Here is a 21,943-nt window from a genome sequence, read left to right as displayed (position 1 = left end):
CTGTCAATTATATGCATATTCTAGCATCTTATCCTGACAAAATATCCCGTTTACTACGGGGGGGAGGCAGGGTAGCCTAGTGTTTAGAGCGGTGGACTAGCAACCGGAATGTTGCAAGCTCAAACCCCCGAGCTGACAAGGTACAAATCTGTCGTTCTGCCCCTGAAAAGGAAGTTAACCCACTGTTCCTAGGCCATCATTGAAAATAATAATTTGTTCTTAACTGACTTGCCTAGTTAAATAAAGGTAAAACAAATGTTTTTTAAATGCAAATGGAAGCCATTTGATTAGCTGTTCAGGAGTCTTATGGCTTGGAGGTAGAAGCTGTTGAGAAGACTCTTGGACCTATACTTGGTGCTCCGGTACCGCTTGCCGTGCGGTAGCAGAGAGAACAGTCTATGATTAGGGTGGATAGAGTCTTTGACAATTTTTAGGGCCTTCCTCTGACACCGTTATAGTCAATGAATAGCATTCATTAGGGTTTATTTTGTGCAGGTGTGAAAGGGCAGTGTGGAGTGCAATAGAGATTGCATCATCTTTGGATCTGTTGGTGCGGTATGCAAATTGGAGTGGGTCTTGGGTTTCTGGGATAATGGTGTTGATGTGAGCCATGACCAGCCTTTCAAAACATTTCATGGCTACAGACGTGAGTGCTACGGGTCTGCAGTCATTTAGGCAAATTACCTTACCTTGTTCTTGGGCACAGGGACTATGGTGGTCTGTATTACAGACTCAGACAGGGACAGGTTGAAAATGTCAGTGAAGGCCTCCCGGGTGGCGCAGTGGTTAAGGGGTCTGTACTGCAGCGCCAGCTGTGCAACCAGAGACTCTGGGTTCGCGCCCAGACTCTGTCGTAACCGGGAGGTCCGTGGGGCGACGCACAATTGGCCTGGCAGTCTCCCGGGTGGCGCAGTGGTTAAGGGGTCTGTACTGCAGAACTGACTTTGACGATGTCATTTACAAAATAGCCTCCAATACCCTACTCAACAAATTGGATGCAGTCTATCAGCGTGCCATCCGTTTTGTCACCAAAGCCCCATATACTACCCACCATTGCGACCTGTACGCTCTCGTTGGCTGGCCCTCGCTTCATACTCGTCGCCAAACCCACTGGCTCCATGTCATCTACAAGACCCTGCTAGGTAAAGTCCCCCCTTATCCCAGCTCGCTGGTCATCATTGCATCTCCCACCTGTAGCACACGCTCCAGGAGGTATATCTCTCTAGTCACCCCCAAAACCAATTCTTTCTTTGGCCGCCTCTCCTTCCAGTTCTCTGCTGCCAATGACTGGAACGAACTACAAAAATCTCTGAAACTGGAAACACTTATCTCCCTCACTAGCTTTAAGCACCAACTGTCAGAGCAGCTCACAGATTACTGCACCTGTACATAGCCCACCTATAATTTAGCCCAAACAACTACCTCTTTCCCTACTGTATTTATTTTATTTTATTTATTTATTTATTTTGCTCCTTTGCACCCCATTATTTTTATTTCTACTTTGCATATTCTTCCACTGCAAATCTACCATTCCAGTGTTTTACTTGCTATATTGTATTTACTTTGCCACCATGGCCTTTTTTTTGCCTTTACCTCCCTTATCTCACCTCATTTGCTCACATCGTATATAGACTTGTTTCTACTGTATTATTGACTGTATGTGTAACTCTGTGTTGTTCTATGTGTCGAACTGCTTTGCTTTATCTTGGCCAGGTCGCAATTGTAAATAAGAACTTGTTCTCAACTTGCCGACCTGGTTAAATAAAGGTGAAATAAAAAAAAGGTCACGGTTGGGACGATGTCCTCGATGCACGTATTGATAAAGCCGGTAACTGATGTGGTCTACTCCTCAATGCCATCGGAGGAATCCCGGAACATATTCCAGTCCTGTAGTTTAGCATCTGCTTCTTTTGACCACTTTTTTTATAGGTAGTGTCACTTCCTGCTTTGATCGATGATTGATAATGTCAAAAGCCGCACTGAAGTCTAACAAAACAGCCCCCACAACCTTTCAGCCAATCATCAGTAATTTGTGTAAGTTCTTGTTGAATGTCCTTCCCTATAAGCATGCTGAAAATATGTTGTCAATTTGTTTACTGCACAATAGCTTTGTATCTGGTCAAACACAGTTTTTTCCAAAACTTTACTAAGGGTTGGTAACAGGCTGACTGGTCGGCTATTTGAGCCAGTAAAGGGGGCTTTACTATTATTAGGTAGCAGAATGACTTTTGCTTCCCTCCAGGACTGAGGGCACATCTTTCTTGTAGGCTTAATTTGAAGATTTGGCAAATAGGAGTGGCAATATCGTGCACTATTATCCAACAATAATTTTTTCACCTCTTCCACACTCACTTTACAGAATTCAAAATGACATTTCTTGTCTTTCATACTTTGGTCATATAAACTTGGATTTGTCAGCGTTTGTTGCTGGCATGTCTTGCCTAAGTTTGCTAATCTTGCCAATTAAAAAATAATTAAAGTAGTTGGCAATATCTAAGGGTACCCCAGTTTGTAAAGTACTAAGACTACATAAAGCATTCTCCTCTACCTTAAATTCCTCTTACCTTGAGTTGTCTATGTTGGCCAGTAGTGACAGTATCCAAGATAATTAATTGTTTACTTTTGCTACAGCTACAGTACTTAGCATTATTCTCCTCAAACTTGACCTTTTTCGATATAAAACCTCCACTTCCCTTTGTTGTCCACACTCCCCTCACTCCCCCCAACCAGCAGGTGAGATTCAGGACAGAGGACGACAAGCCGCTGGCCATCTTCCAGGTTAGATCGGAGCCCATGCCGCATGCTATCGACCAGAAGTTTCGCTTTTACAAGCCAGAGCTGTCCTTCCTGAAGAAGGCCCTGCGCCTAACCCCCTGGGAAAGAACACCAGGTGCCCACTGTTAGCCCCATTAGTCTAACCACACACACACACACACACAGAGAGAGAGACAGATAGACCAACACGCTAACACACACACACAGATGCAATAGCAGACACACACACACACACACACACATATGCTCGCTGTCAGGTGTGCACTAAATGTTCTGTTTGTTCTCTCTGTTCTCTTCATCTCTTTAATCCCCCTCGATCTCACTTTTTCTCTACCTCTCTCACTTGCTGTCTCTCTCTCTCTCTACCTCTACCTCTCTCTCTCTCTTTCTCCCTCTGTCTGGCATGCCAACTGGGGCCACCAGTTGGAGACACAGATGCTGGGTCTCAGTTCTTGGTGGGCTGCAGTGACACCAATGGCATCTTTGAAGCAACAATGTTGGTAAGAGAATGAATGGAATAATTGCAGAATCTTGGTGGGTGAGTTAATTACGACAGTGTTTCTCCCTCCATTTCCCAGGGTTACCCTCAGGGGGTGCACATTTTTGTTCTATCCCAAACTAATCATCTGTTCACTGAGCACTTGAGTAGTTGGATCTGATTTGTTATTGCGGGATAAAACAAAAAGCGCTCATAGAGGAATGGATACTGAATTATAGAACTAATTTGCTAACGAAAACTCAATTTAATTAATAAGTGGCTAACTGCTGTGTTTCGATAGGCATTTGTAATTCAACGGCATGGGTATCAGCCACGAAAAGAAAGTAGTACATTTCCGCGAAAATTATTCAATAAATCTCCTAGAAATGTCTCTTAAAAAGGCACCAGTGGAGTCAATATGTGTATTTGAAAGTGCCGGCCAGTCTGAGCCCGCACAAATCTGAAAGTTCTTAGTCACACGTTTGTATCCTGCATAAACACACACGCTTACCCACCCCCTCAAAGATCCTCTGATTAGATTGCTCATGCGGGGCCTTAATCTCATTGGCTTAATCAGTAAGGTGGATTCGTGGCAGAATCCATTTCCTGATCAAAATCTACTCTCTCCTCCCCAGCCCGAGGGATGACGAGGTGACATTTGACCTCCATAGCCACCGCTCATTCCGGAATCAACTGGAACTCGAACCAAGGAGAATGATTCCTATGATATCTCCTCGGCCAGGGCTTGCATCCCAAATGGAAACCTGTTCCCTATATGGGGCTCTAGTTAAAAGTACTGCACTACAGTGAGGCAAAAAAGTATTTAGTCAACCACCAATTGTGCAAGTTCTCCCACTTAAAAAGATGAGAGAGGCCTGTAATTTTCATCATAGGTACACTTCAACTATGACAGACAAAATGAGAAGTAAGTATTTGGTCAATAACAAAAGTTTATCTCAATACTTTGTTATATACCATTTGTTGGCAATGACAGAGGTCAAATGTTTTCTGTAAGTCTTCACAAGGTTTTCACACACTGTTGCTGGTATTTTAGCCCATTCCTACATGCAGATCTCCTCTAGAGCAGTGATGTTTTGGGGCTGTTGCTGGGATACACAGACTTTCAACTCCCTCCAAAGATTTTCTATGGGGTTGAGATCTGGAGGCTGGCTAGGCCACTCCAGGACCTTGAAATGCTTCTTACGAAGCCACTCTTTCGTTGCCCGGGCGATGTGTTTGGGATCATTGTCATGCTGAAAGACCCAGCCACGTTTCATCTTCAATGCCCTTGCTGATGGAAGGAGGTTTTCACTCAAAATCTCACGATACATGGTCCCATTCATTCTTTACTTTACACGGATCAGTCGTCCTGGTCCCTTTGCAGAAAAACAGCCCCAAAGCATGATGTTTCCACCCCATGCTTCACAGTAGGTATGGTGTTCTTTGGATGCAACCTAGCATTCTTTGTCCTCCAAACACAACGAGTTGAATTTTTACCAAAAAGTTATATTTTGGTTTCATCTGACCATATGACATCCAAATGCTCTCTAGCAAACTTCAGACGGGCCTGGACATGTACTGGCTTAAGCAGGGGGACACGTCTGGCACTGCAGGATTTGAGTCCCTGGCGGCGTAGTGTGTTACTGATGGTAGGCTTTGTTACTTTGGTCCCAGCTCTCTGCAGGTCATTCACTAGGTCCCCCCGTGTGGTTCTGGGATTTTTGACCCAATGGGGTGCAATCTTATGTGGAGCCCCAGATCGAGGGAGATTATCAGTGGTCTTGTATGTCTTCCATTTCCTAATAATTGCTCCCACAGTTGATTTCTTCAAACCAAGCTGCTTACCTATTGCAGATTCAGTCTTCCCAGCCTGGTGCAGGTCTACAATTTTGTTTCTGGTGTCCTTTGACAGCTCTTTGGTCTTGGCCATAGTGGAGTTTGGAGTGTGACTGTTTGAGGTTGTGGACAGGTGTCTTTTATACTGATAACAAGTTCAAACAGGTGCCATTAATACAGGTAACGAGTGGAGGACAGAGGAGCCTCTTAAAGAAGAAGTTACAGGTCTGTGAGAGCCAGAAATCTTGCTTGTTTGTAGGTGACCAAATACTTATTTTCCACCATCATTTGCAAATAAATTCATTAAAAAAGTCTACAATGTGATTTTCGGGATTATTTTTTCTCATTTTGTCTGTCATAGTTGAAGTGTACCTATGATGAAAATGACAGGCCTCTCTCATATTTTTAAGTGGGAGAACTTGCACAATTGGTGGCTGACTAAATACTTTTTTGCCCCACTGTATATAGAGAATAGGGTGCCATTTGGGACACAGCCAGAGCTATCAGAAGAGATGATAAAAAATGACTGAAACGCTGATGTCACAGCGATAAATCAACTGTTATTAGTCCCACCCCTCCCTCTCTCGTTGCGAGTCGATTTGCTCTGAGACATAATTGCTTTCTCACTTGATGTCTCCATAGCGATAAGTGGCTGGCGGTCCCCGCCCATATCTGGCAGGTGTATGTACACTTCCTGCAGTGGGTGGATATCAGCTGTTTGACAGGCCAGCGGCCCTGTCAATCACTGCTGCTGCGGGGCACCCAGGCCATCTGGTGTTACTCCTCGCACCCACAGGAGCTCAAGGTACAACTGGCTGTACTGTGCCTCTCTGCCACCATGGTTGATAGAGTTAAGCTCTGGGTTCGAAATGGAACCCTATTTGCTATATAGTGCCCTACTTTTGACCAGAGCTTTATTGGCCCTTGTCAAAAGTAGTGCACTATATAGGTCCCATAGGGCTGTGGTCAAAAGTGGGGCAATAGATAGGGAATAAGGTGCTATTTCAGACACAACCTTAGTCAATATTGACTTTAGACTTGATGACATACTGTCCTGTCCTTCATTTTGAAATGTTGCTGCTCATGTTTATCTTGTATATATTGTATAATATCTGTATGACTTGTGAATGTTGCTGTTATATGTTTATTATCTAATTTGACTGCCACAACTGAACTTCTTTCTGTTAACAAAGTGATTATATTCACTGTGGAATAAAGTCATGCTTACTGTAGCGAAGGATATATGTTTTATATATTACAAAGGCTGTTGAACCTATTGAGCAGGTTCTGTGTCTTGAGCAGGTTGAATGAGAACTGTATTTATGTATTTGATTATTTAAATGTTTAAATTTGAAATGTATTTAAACAGGGAGTCCCTTTGAGACCATGTCTCTTTTTACAAGGGAACTCTGTAGCAATGTTATTCTCTCTCCCTTCTCTCTCCCCCTTCTCCCCCATTCATTTCTCTCCCTCCCTTCACCCAGGTGGACCCAACCTGTAGGTGCGTGTGTGTGTCCATTCTAGGCAGGCAGCCACTTCTGCTACCTCACCATGGTGGACATGGAGCAACAAACGCTGGTGGCCTCCTGGCTTCTCAGCTTCACTTGTCGTCTTCCCTTCCTGTCCAAGGTGAAACCCCCCCTCAAACCTCTGTCTCTCTCGCTGCCTGTCTCTCTCATGCTCTCGCTCCTTCTCTTGGTATCTATCCATCTGTCACACACTGATCTGTTTCACCTGTCTTTGTGCTTTTTCAAACCCCTTCCAGGTGTTGCCCATCTTCCACATTATCCCCAGTGTACTTATACCTCTGTTTTCTGTTTGTCTGTTGCCAGTTAGTTTTGTTCGCCAAGCCTACCAGCGTTTTCCCCCTTGCTACTTTCTGTTTCTAGTTCCTGTTTTCTAGTTTTCCCAGTTTTGACCATGACCCTGACCCTTGCCTTCCCTGACCCTGAGCCTGCCTGCCATTCTGTACCTTGTTATACCACACTGGATTATTGACCTCTGCCTGCCCTGACCCTGAGACTGCCTGCCGTTCTGCACCTTTTGGACTCTGATCTGGATTACTGACCTCTGCCTGCCCTTGACCTGTTGTTTTGCCTGCCCCCTGTTCTAGTAATACACTTTTGTTACTTCGACACTGTCTGCATCTGGGTCTTCCCTAAAACGTGATTACCATCTTTCTTTTGCTCTCCTTGTCTTTCATTCTCTCTCTCTCAGATAGACACTTATTCACACTGGCACACACAGACATATAGAGCTATTACACACTCACACTCAGAAACTTGCACAGCGGCTCAATACAGGATAATGTGTCCTATTTGTCTGAATGGGGGAACAAACCCATAAAGGACACCTGCAGTTAAAGGAGGGAGAAGGAGAGAGAGTGATTCCTGGCAGCGGAGATGGCTGGATCCTAAATGGCACCCTATTCCCTACACTACTTTTGCACTACTTTTAACCAGAGCCCTATAGATTGGCTGTTATAACCTTAGCCCACAGTATCTCTTAGATGGGTAGTGAAACAGTCTGAATGACTGTATGTGCTTATTAAATCCACAAAGAGTTGTGCAATGCAGTGGAACCCTTATTCCCCTTATGATGTCACAATGACAAGAAACGTACCCGTAATAACATAATTTGTTTCTCTCCACTGTTATGATCCTCTGCTAAATTATGAATGAAGATGAGATGTGTGATCTTTGTGGATTTCTCAATGACAGCGTTATATATTTTTGGTACATCTGTGAGATTGAGATTTAATAAGCACATAATAGTATGTGACTTTAATCTTTAATGGCTCTGACTCTGTGTAATCTCTCCATAACCTAATCTGGGCCCCTTCTTCTAAGCATTAAGATAATCTCCAAAGTGATTTCAGATACACAATCTGATTGGGCGAACGATGAACAGCCCCTACAAGATCAGGGTCATATTCATTAGTGAACAGCGTAACAAAACAATGGAAAATAAAAAGGAGCATGTCTTATTGGTTAAATTCAGGTAGTAGTCCCTCCCTGTTTCAGTCTATTTTCTTCCGTTTGGTGCCTAATTAATATGACTCAGTTTCATCCTGACCAGCTATTTGCTCCGAATGTTTCTTTCTGTTGCATTTTGCACTGATATTAATTCTACTGCACCATTTGCATTCGTATCACCTGTTTCACATAATTTAGGCCAGTAGGATGACATTGCCCCTAGACACTGATGTAAGGTCATTAACCCCCTAATGATTGAGGCCATGAACAGATCTAAAGTGATCCTAGACCTTATTCTAATGGCTACTACCCGGAACACTGTGTGTTTCTAGTGTTGTGTTTCTCCCCTAGACACTGCTCTAAGGTCAGCCCCCCAATGGTTAAGGATAGAATTCTAAGGGAGTCTTAACTGATCCTAGACCTGTGTCTCTCTTCTGTCAGGCCTTTGAAGTGTACGCCCTGGTGGAAGGGGGCAGGGAAGATCACCTACACCTACAACAACCCCTACCCCACCAGCCATGTCCTCCAGCTGTTTTCCTCGCAAGGTGCCAAATAAATGTCACTTAAGGGCCCCAAAAGGCTAGGGCCGGCTCAGACTGCACTTGTGGATATGGATGTGGGTATGCAGACCCGGCCCTTCATGATGAGTTCTGTTTTTTTGTGGGCCCCACCTCCATCAAAGTTGCCTATCCCTGCAGTAAAAAATAGGAAAAATCCGGACTGACACAGGAAGGGACTACCTTTACTTTGTCCAATAAGAAGAGCTCATTTTAATTTACTGTTGCAAAGTTTAAAAACGGTTTCCATTCCGTGCCCTAATAAATACAATTTGCTAACCACACTCAATCTCTTGCTGGGAGAGACCAGTGAGGGACACTAACACGTTGTTTGTTTTGTATGACGTAATATGAATAATTTAACACGTCCACTATACTGTAGCTGTTCATTTATTTTTCTGTTCCGCCATTAGCCCCTGTGTCTAGTAGGAGATTCATTGACTCCATAAACAGGTCATAAACATCTCAACATAAACAAGTTGTCTCGAAATCATTAGCAATCAACGGTGTAAATGGAAATAGAATCAGTCCGTTTCAATGAACAAGCTGTCTATATAAAATGAACTCCTAAAAAACTGTTTATGTTTCAATCACTTGCCTGCACAGGATACTTAACCAAATAGAGAGGGAAAGAGGGAGAGACGGGTGCGAGAAAAATAACCAACTGTGTTTTCCTTTTAGCCAGCATAGCTTCAGGTGCAATTCTTCTAAACAGTTTATGGGGTCTATATCTTTAAAAAATGTAATAGAGTCGTTTGCCCTCCCCCAAGAAGTAACTACCCTGCCACAATAAAAACAAAAAAACAGAGCAAGGATCGATATATAGTTTTCTGGAAATTACAAAACAAAGGCCTTGTCTTTTCAAGAGTTTAAATAAGGTGGGAACACCAGGAGCTTTTGTTGAAAACAATTTCCCTTTTTTACATAATTATATCATTTCCTATAATTAGTCATTTACAACGGCATATTTATTGTTGTTGCATTGCACACATCCCTAATAGATGTTGTGTGTTGTAATTTCAGTCAAACGTCATGGTGTGAATATTGCCTGAGGACTGTAAATGCAGTACTAGTACACTGGTGAAATACACCTAAAAACACATCACATATATTATGGGATATTAGGCTAATAACAGAAGAGCTGTGTCCATGGTCTGTTCAGTAGGACACTACGTCGCAAAACATTTTGCAATGGAACACAAAAGCCTGTGATCTCATTGGACAAGTTCAGGTCGAACCTTCCCGACTGAACAGACTGCAACAGTGGGCCTGTGGGTTGAACCTGGGTGGTATTCCTTATGTCACCTGACAAGTTCAGGTAATCCCTCCCGATTTCTGTCTGTTTAACTTCTGTTTGGTACCTAATGAAATGCACCTGAAAGCACAGCAAACTCAACTCAACTGGACACATTAGCTACTACTACAACTACAGAACAAAATGGTTTGCTAAGAATGTCAGCTCAACGAAGTACACTTCTACTATTGTATAAAATTCAACACTTTGCTACTTATGACAGAAAGCTCAATGCAGTACTCATTACAGACATGATGGCTTGATACATAAACTCAGTTTATTAGGTACACCCATCTTGTTCCAGGTCAGACCCCTTTTGCCTCCAGAACAGACTGAATTCTTTGGGGCATGGAAACGTTGCTCAATTGGTTTCAAGGGCAATGTTCCCTCAAGCCTATATTAGCCGGTGGTGTTCAATGCAGGTGACTTTTTACATTATGAAGGGCTCAACATTAACTGATGATTAACATTGTTTTGGTCTGTAACACCATGGGCCAAATAAGGGACTGTAAATTGCATTGTATTGTATTTTATGATGCAAGAAACCACCTTGCAAAATAAATGTTATTATTATTACCAGAGACAATTAAACAATGTAGGCTACCCTTCTGCCCATTGGCTTATTTGCATGTTCTTGCATGTTTGAAAATACAACACTGCCCCTTTAATTAAGACTTACCTGACTGTCTTTTCAAAGACAGCTTAAAATGTAGCCTACACATTTTGTGCTCTTGTAGGACGTAGTAACTCACCGTTGCTGACCTATACTTATCTATAACTGGGCTAATAACTCGCTAAATAGCAAAAAGTGTCAACAAGGGCATTGTGTCAAGAAGCAGTGCGGCTTGGTTGGTTGTGTTTGGGAGGATGCATGGTTCTTGTCCATTGCCTATCCCGAGGCAGTACGGGGAGTTGCAACGATGAGACAAGACTGTATCTATTGCATACCACGAAATTGGGTAAAAAAATATATATAAATGTGCACACGCTCGACGCTCTGAACGGATCTGAAAAGCACATTCACTCTGGGTGATTTAAAAACCGTGAGAGGGCTACTCAAGCAAATAGAATTATACTCGGTTGTGCTCTGGCTCTACCTACAACAAAATCAGACTCAATCTTGCAGAGTTAGATTTGTTTTGGTTTGTTTCATTGAAAAGGGGCTGATATAATGTTGATTCAATCACAGAAAAAAACGTTGACCTATATAGTGTAAACTAATGTGGCGAACTAAGTGAAGTTCAATCTCTTGCATCTCCATGTGGTCTGGCATTTCTTCAGCGAGGCAGTCCTGGAGGAGGTGCGCAGCTTAGAGGGAACATTGATTATGGGACCTAACGTGTGCCAGGAAAACATTCCCCACACCATTACACCACCACTGTACAGCCTGTACCGTTGACACCAGGCAGGATGGGGCCATGGACTCATGCTGCTTACGCCAAATCCTTACTCTGCAATCAGCATGACGCAACAGGAACCGGGATTCGTTTGACCAGGTGATGTTTTTCCCCTGCTCAATTGTCTAGTGTTCATGGCATGCCCACTGGAGACCCTTCTTGTTTTTAGCTTATAGGAGTGGAACCGTGTGGCCGCCTGCTGCAATAGCTCATCCATGACAAGGACTGATGAGTTGTGCATAGGTCTGATGAGATGACCGTATTACTGTCACGAGTCATGAAGGCAGTCAAATTCCACGTGACCGTTTCGCCACGGAAATTAGGCTTCTCCAAGCTCTGATGCTGCAGGTCATTATTAGCCCACCAAACTTGCTAAATGCCTGGTACTCAGCATTCTATTGTCCCTCTAATCATTCTGACATCAATGCAAATGTAATCGAAAATCGAATCAAACACTTAATGAGAGCTCATGCTGCGCAACATAAACAACCCCAGAGTGATCGGCTCTACTAAAAAGAGGAGGATCCCATCATCTTTCTAAAGGCTAGGCCTACTATATTTATTTCCCTACTTTCCTAATATTAAGCGCATTGCTTTTATTTCCAACAGGAGTATTGCCTACCAGGTGGCATGAAAATCAACCATGGGAAAAGCACCTAGGCGCACTAGGCATTATCAAGTTCTTGTCAAATTGTGAATGAGTGACAAAGCAGAGCTCATGCCTTTCAAGTGACTGGACACATTAAAAAAAATAATTTGAGTCGCATCATGGGTAAAAGAAATAGGCTGCATCATGCAGCCTTACAATGTATTAAAAATCAAAACACATAGTCCAACATTTGTAGAACAACTAAAGTTACGTGAATATCTCTAAATTAAGCATATAGGAATACCTATTTCTTTGTTAACTGCTCAACACATCAATAGCTGCATGTGCACTAAATGAACGAGTGTAGCCCACAGCCATTTGGCATAGCCAGATCAGGACCTAACAACTCAGAGTATGCTATTCTGATCTTCTGAAAAATACTAAATTTTCTTCATATCATGCTTCTTTAGACCTGTCCAAAATAAGTAATGGATTTATTGTGAAGGTATTGGCTATATTACATGGATTTTTTTTTAAATGTAGAAGCTCCAAAGGCCTGCATCAGTGGCTTGTAAGCTATTTGTGTGGAAGCCAGGAGATGCCAAATGTATTTATGTAGATTAACGGTCAATTAACTTGAGACTGACACTTAATTGCTTGACAATCACGGTCTGACGTGATTGTTTCTTTTTTTTTTGTGACTTCCACAGCCCTAGTTGTGTGTTCCGAGATGCAGTTCTGCACACCACTTTTGAAATGTGCTGTTATTTCTCCTTCGACCTCTCATCAACAAGGTGTTTTCGCCCACATGACTGCCGCTGAATGGATGTTTTTTTGTCGCACGATTCTCTGACGTGTGTGAAAAGCCCAGGAGGCCGGATGTTTCTGAGATACTGAAACCAGTGCACCTGGCATCGATGATCATACCACTTTCAAAGTCGCTTGGGTCAGTATTTTTGCCCGTTCTAACGTTCAATCAAAATATAACTAGATACTGTACCTGTCTGCCTGCTTTTTATAGAAAGGCATGGCTACGTGACTCACTGTAGGAGCGAACCGTTTTGTGAACAGGGTAAACTGGACACTTAAAGTACATATGACAGTGGAATGTTGACTGTAGAATGTTCACTACGGAGGAACTACTCTATAACTGAAAGGTTCAGTATATATGACTGTAGGCTATAATAAATATTTATTACAGATGAACTACTAAAAAAGATGCTTACATATGAACAACTGTATAATTCAATGCAGTCTAGATTAAGGGCCCTCGGAGTGTGGTGTCAGGAAAATAACCTCACACTCAATGCCAACAAAACAAAGGAGATGATCGTGGAATACAGGAAACAGCAGAGGGAGCAGTCCCCGATCCACAGCAAAGGGACAGTAGTGGAGAGGGTGGAAAGTTTTAAGTTCCTCGGCGTACACATCACGGACAAACTGAAATGGTCCACCCACACAGACAGCGTGGTGAAGAAGGCGCAGCAGCACCTCTTCAACCTCAGGAGGCTGAAGAAATTCGGCTTGTCACCAAAAACACTCACAAACTTTTACAGATGCACAATCGAGAGCATCCTGTCGGGCTGTATCACCGCCTGGTACGGCAACTGCTCCGCCCATAACCGTAAGGCTCTCCAAAGGGTAGTGAGGTCTGCACAATGCATCACCGGGGGCAAAATACCTGCCCTCTAGGACACCTACACCACCCGATGTCACAGGAAGGCCAAAAAGATCATCAAGGACAACAACCACCCGAGCCACTGCCTGTTCACCCTGCTATCATCCAGAAGTCGAGGTCAGTACAGGTGCATCAAAGCGGGGACGTGAGACTGAAAAACAGCTTCTATCTCAAGGTCATCAGACTGTTAAACAGCCATCACTGACATTGAGCGGCTGCTGCCAACATACATACTGACTCAACTCTAGCCACTTTAATAATTGATACATTTATTAGATCAATTTATCACTAGCCACTTTAAACAATGCCACTTTATATAATGTTTACATACCCTACATTACTCATCTCATATGCATATACTGTACTCTATACCATCTACTGCATCTTGCCTATGCCATTCGGCCATCACTCATTCATATATTTTTATGTACATATTCTTATGTATTCCTTTACACTTCTGTTCATAAGGCAGTTGTTGTGAAATTGTTAGGTTAGATTACTTGTTAGATATTACTGCATGGTCGGAACTACAAGCACAAGCATTTCGCTACACTCGCATTAGCATCTGCTAACCATGTGTATGTGACAAATAACATTTGATTTGATTTTCCCAGTGTTTGTTAAGTTGAAGTTATGCTTCAGTGCGATTTGGTTAATTGATTTGTTATCTGTAAGATTTTTGTGTCTAGGAATACATGTACGAGGAAGAAGAACTATCATGCACAGTGTGTTTGGGAAACTGTTGTGTTTGCATAGCATTCCACCTAAATAGGTCACGTTTTCTAAACCTAATGTAAATACAGTATAGGATGCCAAAACAAAATACCCGGAAGAGAGAGCCGGTTATCTCAACACTGAGCAGAGGTACACACACGCCCGCACAAACACATAATTTTTTGATGATGGGCTACCCCGGCCAAACCATCCCCTAACCCGGACAACGCTGGGTCAATTGTACGCCGCCCTATGGGACTCCCGAACCAGGGTCTGTAGTGACACCTCTCAGTGCCTTGGACTGCTGTGCCACTCAGGAGCCATCATATTATCATACTCAGGGTCAGATATGTGTCTTTAATTGATTGGGGGGGTACTATACTTATTCTTCACTAACTTCAAAAGACTCCCAGACATCCAACAGGTCTGTGCTTGAATCCCTGCATTGTGAATTGCCCTGTCTTCCTACTGTTTGCATATAATCATTCTTTAATTCATAATGTACTTGAGTATAATGATTCAAAGTGACGTTTTTGTAATTGGACGCAAGTTAGGGTCCAGACTTTAAGGACGACCCCACCCCCCTTTTTGTGGTGAGGTGTAATTAGCTGTTCCGTAACGAGTTATGATTTTCTGATGAGGCTTGCGTCTTTCCATTCGATAGCTCTCATTAGCATCGGCCGCACCCCTTCAAAAATCCCATGCCTCCCTTTCCCTATCGGAACCCGGGTCCTGCACATTCTATCAACAACCCCCGTCTTATATAAGCACACCACCGCGTTACACAATCTCCCTCTCTCTTCCTCATTAGAATGCAGGCTTCAAAAAGCCTGTAATGCTCATACTAAGAAGAGGAGGTGGAAGAAGAAAAATAGACACTGTAATATAAGACACAGCTTCCTTCCTTAGGCTTAGGACACTTTATTACCTCTATCCTTTAAGTAAATCTTCTAATTTTCCACAATCTAAGGCTGTAACTTCCAGAGAGGTCCAGAGAGGACATATTAATTAAAAAAACGTATTCCCTTGTTATGTCGAGATCATTACTTATTTATGTCATGATCAGTTTTCTCGAGACCACAATATCATTTTCTGGTGATCACGACATAAGAAAAGTTGTTTTGTCGAGATCACAAGATAAACTCTATAAATAGAAGTGGACGTATTAGTGGTAGATTGACAGTACGGCTGAGGTGGCAGAGCTCACAGTAGTTCTGCAAATCCGTTTTTATTTTGATCAGGGATTAACCCAGGCAGAAAGTACATTATGTCTGTCAGTTATAGATGTCTTCCAAATCAAAAGATGCTGTATGTTAACAGCACGGGACCACACACACACACACACACACACAAAATGGTGGAAGCAGCATAGGGAGCGGCCCTGGAGCAGTTTAGAGTGTTTTGCTCAAGGGCATAACAGTAGTGGATGTTAATAATTATCAGTAGCCATTTTACTCCCAATTCAGAACATGGATTACGTACCGTAAAATATAAATATGACAAAAACTAAATGTGACCCAGAGGCCTCAAATCTATGCGACGTTACTTATTGCCACTTTTTAAAGACATACTTTGACATCTAAGATTAAACATATGCAATATGTTTATGTTCATCTCGTGATCTCGGCAAGATAACTTTTGCTATGTCGTGATTTCGACAAAACAAGATATTTGTTTTATTAATATGTCCTCTCTGGACTTCTGTAGTAACTGGCACCCTATTCCTTATATAGTGTAATCTTAGTACACGACTTAGCACAAGCTATTTGGGAAAAGAGTGGCATTTTGGATAGAGCCTAACATTTTCATGCTTTCTATTGAAATGAAATCATACGAGTATCAATATCACTGTGTTTCTCTTCCATGAGGGCAATGCTATACAGAACCTCAGTAGCTTCTGGTCCAGTTGTTGTCTGGTCCTCTTGGCGGAGCACTGACACTTGCAAGCAGCACAGTCAGCGCACAACAGACACACACACACACTAACTACATGTGTGGAGCCTGGATCACCTCAGCACAGCAGAAATTGTAATGTGCTCCTGTCGGTATATTGTTTACGACTGGGGAGGGGGTAGAGACTGTGCAGGATCAGGTACACTGCTGAGCTCTAACTAGCAACGTGATGCCAGTGAAGTGTGGAGGGAAGTGTGAGTGTGTGTCAGAGGGAAAGGTAGTGTGAAAGAGATTATGTACTTTCTATCTGTCTGCAAGAGCGAGGACGGGAGAGAAAAATACAGAGAGCAACAAAAGAGAGGTTAGAGGAGGAGAGCGAAAGTGAAAACAGACGCAGAATGAAAGCAGCAGTAACAGCACTTTTATTTCATCAAAGAGGACTGGCAGATTGCACTAGCAGGCCAAAGGGACTCTCGACAAACAAACAGGTTTTCAATTACCTGTGTGGGAATTAATGCATTAGCCATTCGCTAATAAGCTCTAGCCTCAACCACGACCAAGCACAAAGGGATAATGCTGGGCTCAAGGAACCTTCTTTGTCCCCTTTTCACAAGCATGCTCAAATTCTAAGCAGAGACTCTTCTCAGTAGATGGCAGCCTTACACACTCGAAAATAGTTATCTCTCTCTGCCTCTGTCCCTCTCTGTCCCTCCCCTATCCACCTCCCCCTCTCTTATCTGAATGAGGTTTGAGCTTTCACTTCAAATTGAGGAAGTCTTCTATACCTGGTGCTTCAATGGAGATTGAATGCATGCTTGACTGCTTTCTGTACCTCAGATTGATCTACATTTATGTGCCCATGATTTTAGTATTTTGGTTGATATATTTATACTTTTTATAATAAAAATGTTCTGTTGATATCCACGCATGGTATGCCAGTAGCTTGCATTCAGTTGGATGTTAAATACAGTCATCCATTATCCACCACTGTAATTTGCCGTGAGGATAGGACCAAAGAAATATAGATGTGACATATGAAGACTGATTGGAGTTCTATGGGCTATATTTTATTTGTATCTGTATCTCAATTCAGAAAGTGTACCATGCACACACACACACACACACACACACACACACACACACACACACACACACACTGTAAGCAGTGTCAAACCAGGTAGCAAACTATCACTGTGTTACTTTCAAAGAACACATTAGATGTTGATTGAACAACCCATATAATACAATTCAATGCAACACATTTTTCTTGCTTTTCATTTCATGGACTGTTTAATGGCCTTTTATTTGTGGGGTGAACTAATTTGTCAAAGAAAAGTTGTTCAGTAGTCTTTCTCCAGAGAAAATTGCATATGTAAGGACACATAAGGAATGCATACTACTGACTTACGCTGATTCAATTTAATGGAAGGACAATTTGATTGGCTCTAGCATGGCCCCTATTCAATCATGTGGTTGTTGAAATTCAAATACTTATTGAGCTGTTCTTATCTTGGCTTCAGTCAGCTTGGATTTGTGTCCATTCTATTCACCATATTTTCTTTCAGAGGATACAGCACATGTACTGGACTGTACAGGGCATTCAGAAAGTATTCAGACCTGTTGACTTTTTTAAATAGTTTTTTCCCACATCAATCTATACACAAAACCCCATAATGATAAAGCAAAAACAGGTTTTTGGAAATGTTTGTAAATGTAAACATTTTTTTTTTTTTATGAAATATCACATATTCATAAGTATTTAGACCCTTTACTCAGTACTTTGTTGAAGCACCTTAGGCAGCGATTACAGCCTTGAGTCTTCTTGGGAATGAGGTTACAAGCTTGGCACACCTACATTTGGGGAGTTTCTCCCATCCTTCTTTGCAGATCCTCTCAAGCTCTGTCGGGTTTGATGGGGAGAGTCACTGCACAGCTATTTTCAGGTCTCTCCAGGGATGTTCGATTGGGCTGGGCCACTCAAGGACATTCAGAGACCTGCCCGGAAGCCACTTCTGCGTTGTCTTAGCTGTGTGCTTAGGGTCATTGTCCTTTTGGAAGGTGAACCTTCGCCTCAGTCTGAGGTCCTGAGTGCTCTGGAGCAGGTATTCATCAAGGATCTCTCTGTACTTTGCTCTGTTCATCTTTCCCTCGATCCTGACTAGTCTCCCAGTCTGTACCGCTGAAAAACATTCGCACAGCATGATGCCGCCACCACCATGCTTCACCGTAAGGATGGTGCCAGACCTGACGCTTGGCGTTCAGGCCAAAGAGTTCAATCTTGGTTTCATCAGACTAGTGAATTTTGTTTCTCATGGTCTGAGAGTCCTTTAGGTGCCTTATGGTAAACTCCACGTGGGCTGTCATGTGCCTTTTTACTGAGGAGTTGCTTCCGTCTGGCCACTCTACCATGAATGCCTTATTGTTGGAGTGTTGCAGAGATGGTTGTCCTTCTGGAATGTTCTCCCATCTCCACAGAGGAGCTCTGTCAGAGTGACCATTGGGTTCTTGGTCACCTCCCAGACCAAGGCCCTTCTCCCCTGACTGCTCAGTTTGGCCGGGCGGCCAGCTCGAGGACGAGTCTTGGTGGTTCAAAACTTCTTCCATTTAAGAATGATGGCCACTGTGTTCTTGGGGACCTTGATATGGTGCAGAAATATGTTGGTACCCTTCCCCAGATCTGTGCCTCGACACAATCCTGTATCGGAGCTCTACGGACAAATCCTTTGACCTCATGGCTTGATTTTTGCTCTGACATGCCCTGTCAACTGTGGAACCTTAGACAGGTGTGTGCCTTTCCAAATAATGTCTGATCAATTCAATTTAGAGACATCTCAAGGATGATCAATGGAAACAGAATGCACATGAGCTCAATTTCGAGCCTCATATCAAAGGATCTGAATACTTATGTAAATAAGGTATTTCTGTTTTCTATTTTTAATACATTTGCAAACCTTTCAAAATAACTGTTTTTCTTTGTCATTCTGGGGTATTGTGTGTAGATTGATGAGGAACAAAATGTATTCCATCCATTTTAGAATAAGGCTGTAATGTAACAAAATGTGGGATAAGGGAATGTTCCACATAAGTAGAGCGCTTTACTGAGTAGGTTAGCTTCAGGTTCGTGGAAGGAAATATGTATGGAACTGCAACATGAAGGCTTGTCTCTGATTGTGCCCAGAAGATTGAGGATGTGATTAAGGTTGCATGGACAGACAGGCACAATAGGCTCAGTACATTATTAGCAGTAATGGAAAAGGGGTATGCACATAAGCAGCCCCCCAATTAATTTATTCTGCATTTTATTCAAATCAACGCAAATGGGAAAGGCCACATCATTTGAATTATACACAGACTACTATAAATTGTGGCAGTGTGATTGTATTTTGATTGGCAAACCTTTTAAAAAGAAAAAATACTGAATATACCTCTATATGAAATGAGGTTATCGGGTGATCTACTTGAAAGACTGTAGCAAAATTGAATGGAATGTTAAAAAACTAAATTATTCAATCTGTTGTAGATATCAGCGGCTCAAACGGTGGAAGGGGATTTAAATGACAGTGCAGTCAAAAATGTGATTTTCCTGTGTTTTATATATAGTTCCACACTATAAGGTTGGAATAATGCTGTGAAATGTTGAATATGACGATAATGCCCCTTTAGTGTAAGAGTTGTTTAAAAAGACCACCTGATATGTAAGCCTGTCTTGGTGGGATGGAGTTTTGACCTGCCTGGTGAATTAGTTAACAGACCAATAAGAAAGAGAGTGTCACGGTCTGACCTTAGTTGTTTTGTTATGTCTTTGTTTTAGTATGGTCAGGGCGTGAGTTGGATGGGTTGTCTATGTTCTTTTTTCTATGATTTGGGATGTCTGTGTTTGGCCTGGTATGGTTCTCAATTAGAGGCAGCTGTCAATCATTGTCCCTGATTGAGAACCATACTTAGGTAGCCTGGTTTCACTTTTCAGTTGTGGGTGCTTATTTCCTGTTTAGCGTTTTTGTCTTTCACCTTACGAGACTGTTTGTTTGTTATTTATTGTTTTGTTCAGTGTTCTAGTACGTCATTAAAAGCTATGAACACTTACCACGCTGCACATTGGTCCTCCTCTCTTTCTTCCAACGACGAACTTTACAGAGAGTTCCGAACCTCTATGCCAATAACAGCTAGTTTTCAGTTTTGCCCTCCCCACTCAAATCACTCCTAGACAGTCCTAGCTAATTTCCTGCTTGAGAAATTGCTCTTTGATAAGAAGCTAATTTAGTTTATTGTTGACAATTTTAACATAAAACATTCACAGTAAGGTACTCAATTGTTAACCATACATTTTTTGATATTGAGATAAAAAACACTGCATTGGACCTTTAAGTTTTTTCCCTTATGAATTTTAAATGGGAAAATAATGTATTATGATCAAGGAGGGCTTTGAAAACTGGTCACAGGAGATGTGTTTTAATATACGGCTAGTCCGAACGGTAGCGAATGGAAAGGAGATATGAAGTCTTGATTGGGGCATAGTGGTCGACCGTACACTTTCTGTCAGCAGAATGTTTGGGCATAATTAGGAAAGTGTGCACAATAGCTCCCCGTGTTCAAAGTGAAAGGTCCTTTAATGTTGCTTCAGCTTGTATGCAGCTCGCAGCGCTCCACCTTGCTCTGTTGGAGGACTGTTGAGGATCCCTCAAGTGACCCCCTGCCAACAGGCGCTACTGCAGCTACAGTGTCTGGGGCACCATCCGGTAAGAATACAAGGCTTCCCAAATGGCACCATATTTACTATATTTAGTGCACTACATTTGACCAGGGACAATAGGGGTCTGGTCAAAATCAAATCAGAGTTTATTTGCATCAAACACAGTTTGTGTGATAGTGGCAAAGTTGGTTTGACATTGGATGGCTGGCGCTGTCAATAAATAACACAGTGTTGCACATCTTTTAGTTGTCTCATGAAATGCTTTCAATATTTCAGATGAATTTATAGAATTTATAGTTGGTTTGATGTTAAGTCATTGACATTTGGAGCTACTAACATTGTAAAATATTGTCCGATATACATTGTATAATTTACTGATGGTCCCTAATTAGCCCCAGAGGAACATCAAACCAGTGGAAGAAGTGAGTGGGATAACTGAGCCCAAAATCTATCTTCTCCAGCAGGTGGCATTTAAAAATTATTATCTCACCAATCGAGGATGTTTGTATTGAAGACAATAAGAGAGTGTCAAATTTTGTTAACAAAAAATGTAATGGCTTATTTGCTACATGTGGCTGATTTGATCGAATAGCAGTTTCATAATGATGAGGTTGTTAACGAGTGTACTGATATAAGTAGGACACATGACATCCTGGAAGAAAAAACACTTTATATCTGGGTTGTTCCTGGTCGTCACTAATTCCCACAGCCACAAAGTTATAAACCCCAGCTATTTCTACTATTTTAAACCTAACCACACTGCTAACCTTAAATTAATGAATGACCAAAAGGCACATTTTTGTTTTCCTGAATTTTTCAGATTTAGCCAATTTTGAATTTGTGACTGTTGTTCACAAGTGTATCTTCCCTCTCATTGGCTAGAATGGTCCCGACTGCCTTCCTTTTTTGAAGACATTTATTTTAATTGTTAGAGCGGCTACTAGAGGGTCAATATAATGGATAATCTGTGGTCAAACTAAATTGACCGTGGGCTTCACGATCTGGTTGTGTGCAGCTGCACTCCGAATTGATGATTACTTGGGTGATGCCAGCTGTGGGCATGTAGG

General features: G+C 42.2%; 1 protein-coding gene across 2 annotated transcripts; it reads left to right on the top strand.

Annotated features, from left to right (window-relative positions):
- Nucleotides 1-1,496: 1,496 nt before the first annotated feature.
- LOC110531203 (nephrocystin-4) lies at nt 1,497-21,629 on the top strand. Of its 2 annotated transcripts, XM_036989284.2 has the most exons (4): nt 1,497-2,890; nt 3,199-3,275; nt 6,574-6,718; nt 8,506-21,629. In XM_036989284.2, the coding sequence occupies exons 1-4, from the start codon at nt 2,794-2,796 to the stop codon at nt 8,511-8,513; spliced, it is 327 nt and encodes a 108-aa protein (XP_036845179.2). In that variant the 5' UTR covers nt 1,497-2,793; the 3' UTR covers nt 8,514-21,629. The 2 variants fall into 2 exon arrangements, 1 of the variants encoding a protein (XP_036845179.2); XR_016483525.1 differs by lacking the exons at nt 1,497-2,890; nt 3,199-3,275 and adding an exon at nt 5,539-5,894.
- The last annotated feature ends 314 nt before the right edge of the window (nt 21,630-21,943 follow it).

The sequence above is a fragment of the Oncorhynchus mykiss genome, chromosome 9, assembly GCF_057628025.1.
Source record: "Oncorhynchus mykiss isolate SJ-2025 chromosome 9, ASM5762802v1, whole genome shotgun sequence".
In the NCBI taxonomy this organism is placed as follows: domain Eukaryota; kingdom Metazoa; phylum Chordata; class Actinopteri; order Salmoniformes; family Salmonidae; genus Oncorhynchus; species Oncorhynchus mykiss.
This window is presented reverse-complemented; position numbering and strand designations above follow the sequence as displayed.

What these genes read in the sequence shown, in the direction of transcription:
- LOC110531203 (XM_036989284.2), top strand. Translation starts at nt 2,794, where the DNA reads ATGCCGCATGCTATCGACCAGAAGTTTCGCTTTTACAAGCCAGAGCTG. An exon ending in CCCCTGGGAAAGAACACCAG is followed by an intron (nt 2,891 to 3,198) that starts GTGCCCACTGTT and finishes TGGGGCCACCAG; the next exon opens with TTGGAGACACAGATGCTGGG. An exon ending in TCTTTGAAGCAACAATGTTG is followed by an intron (nt 3,276 to 6,573) that starts GTAAGAGAATGA and finishes CCCTTCACCCAG; the next exon opens with GTGGACCCAACCTGTAGGTG.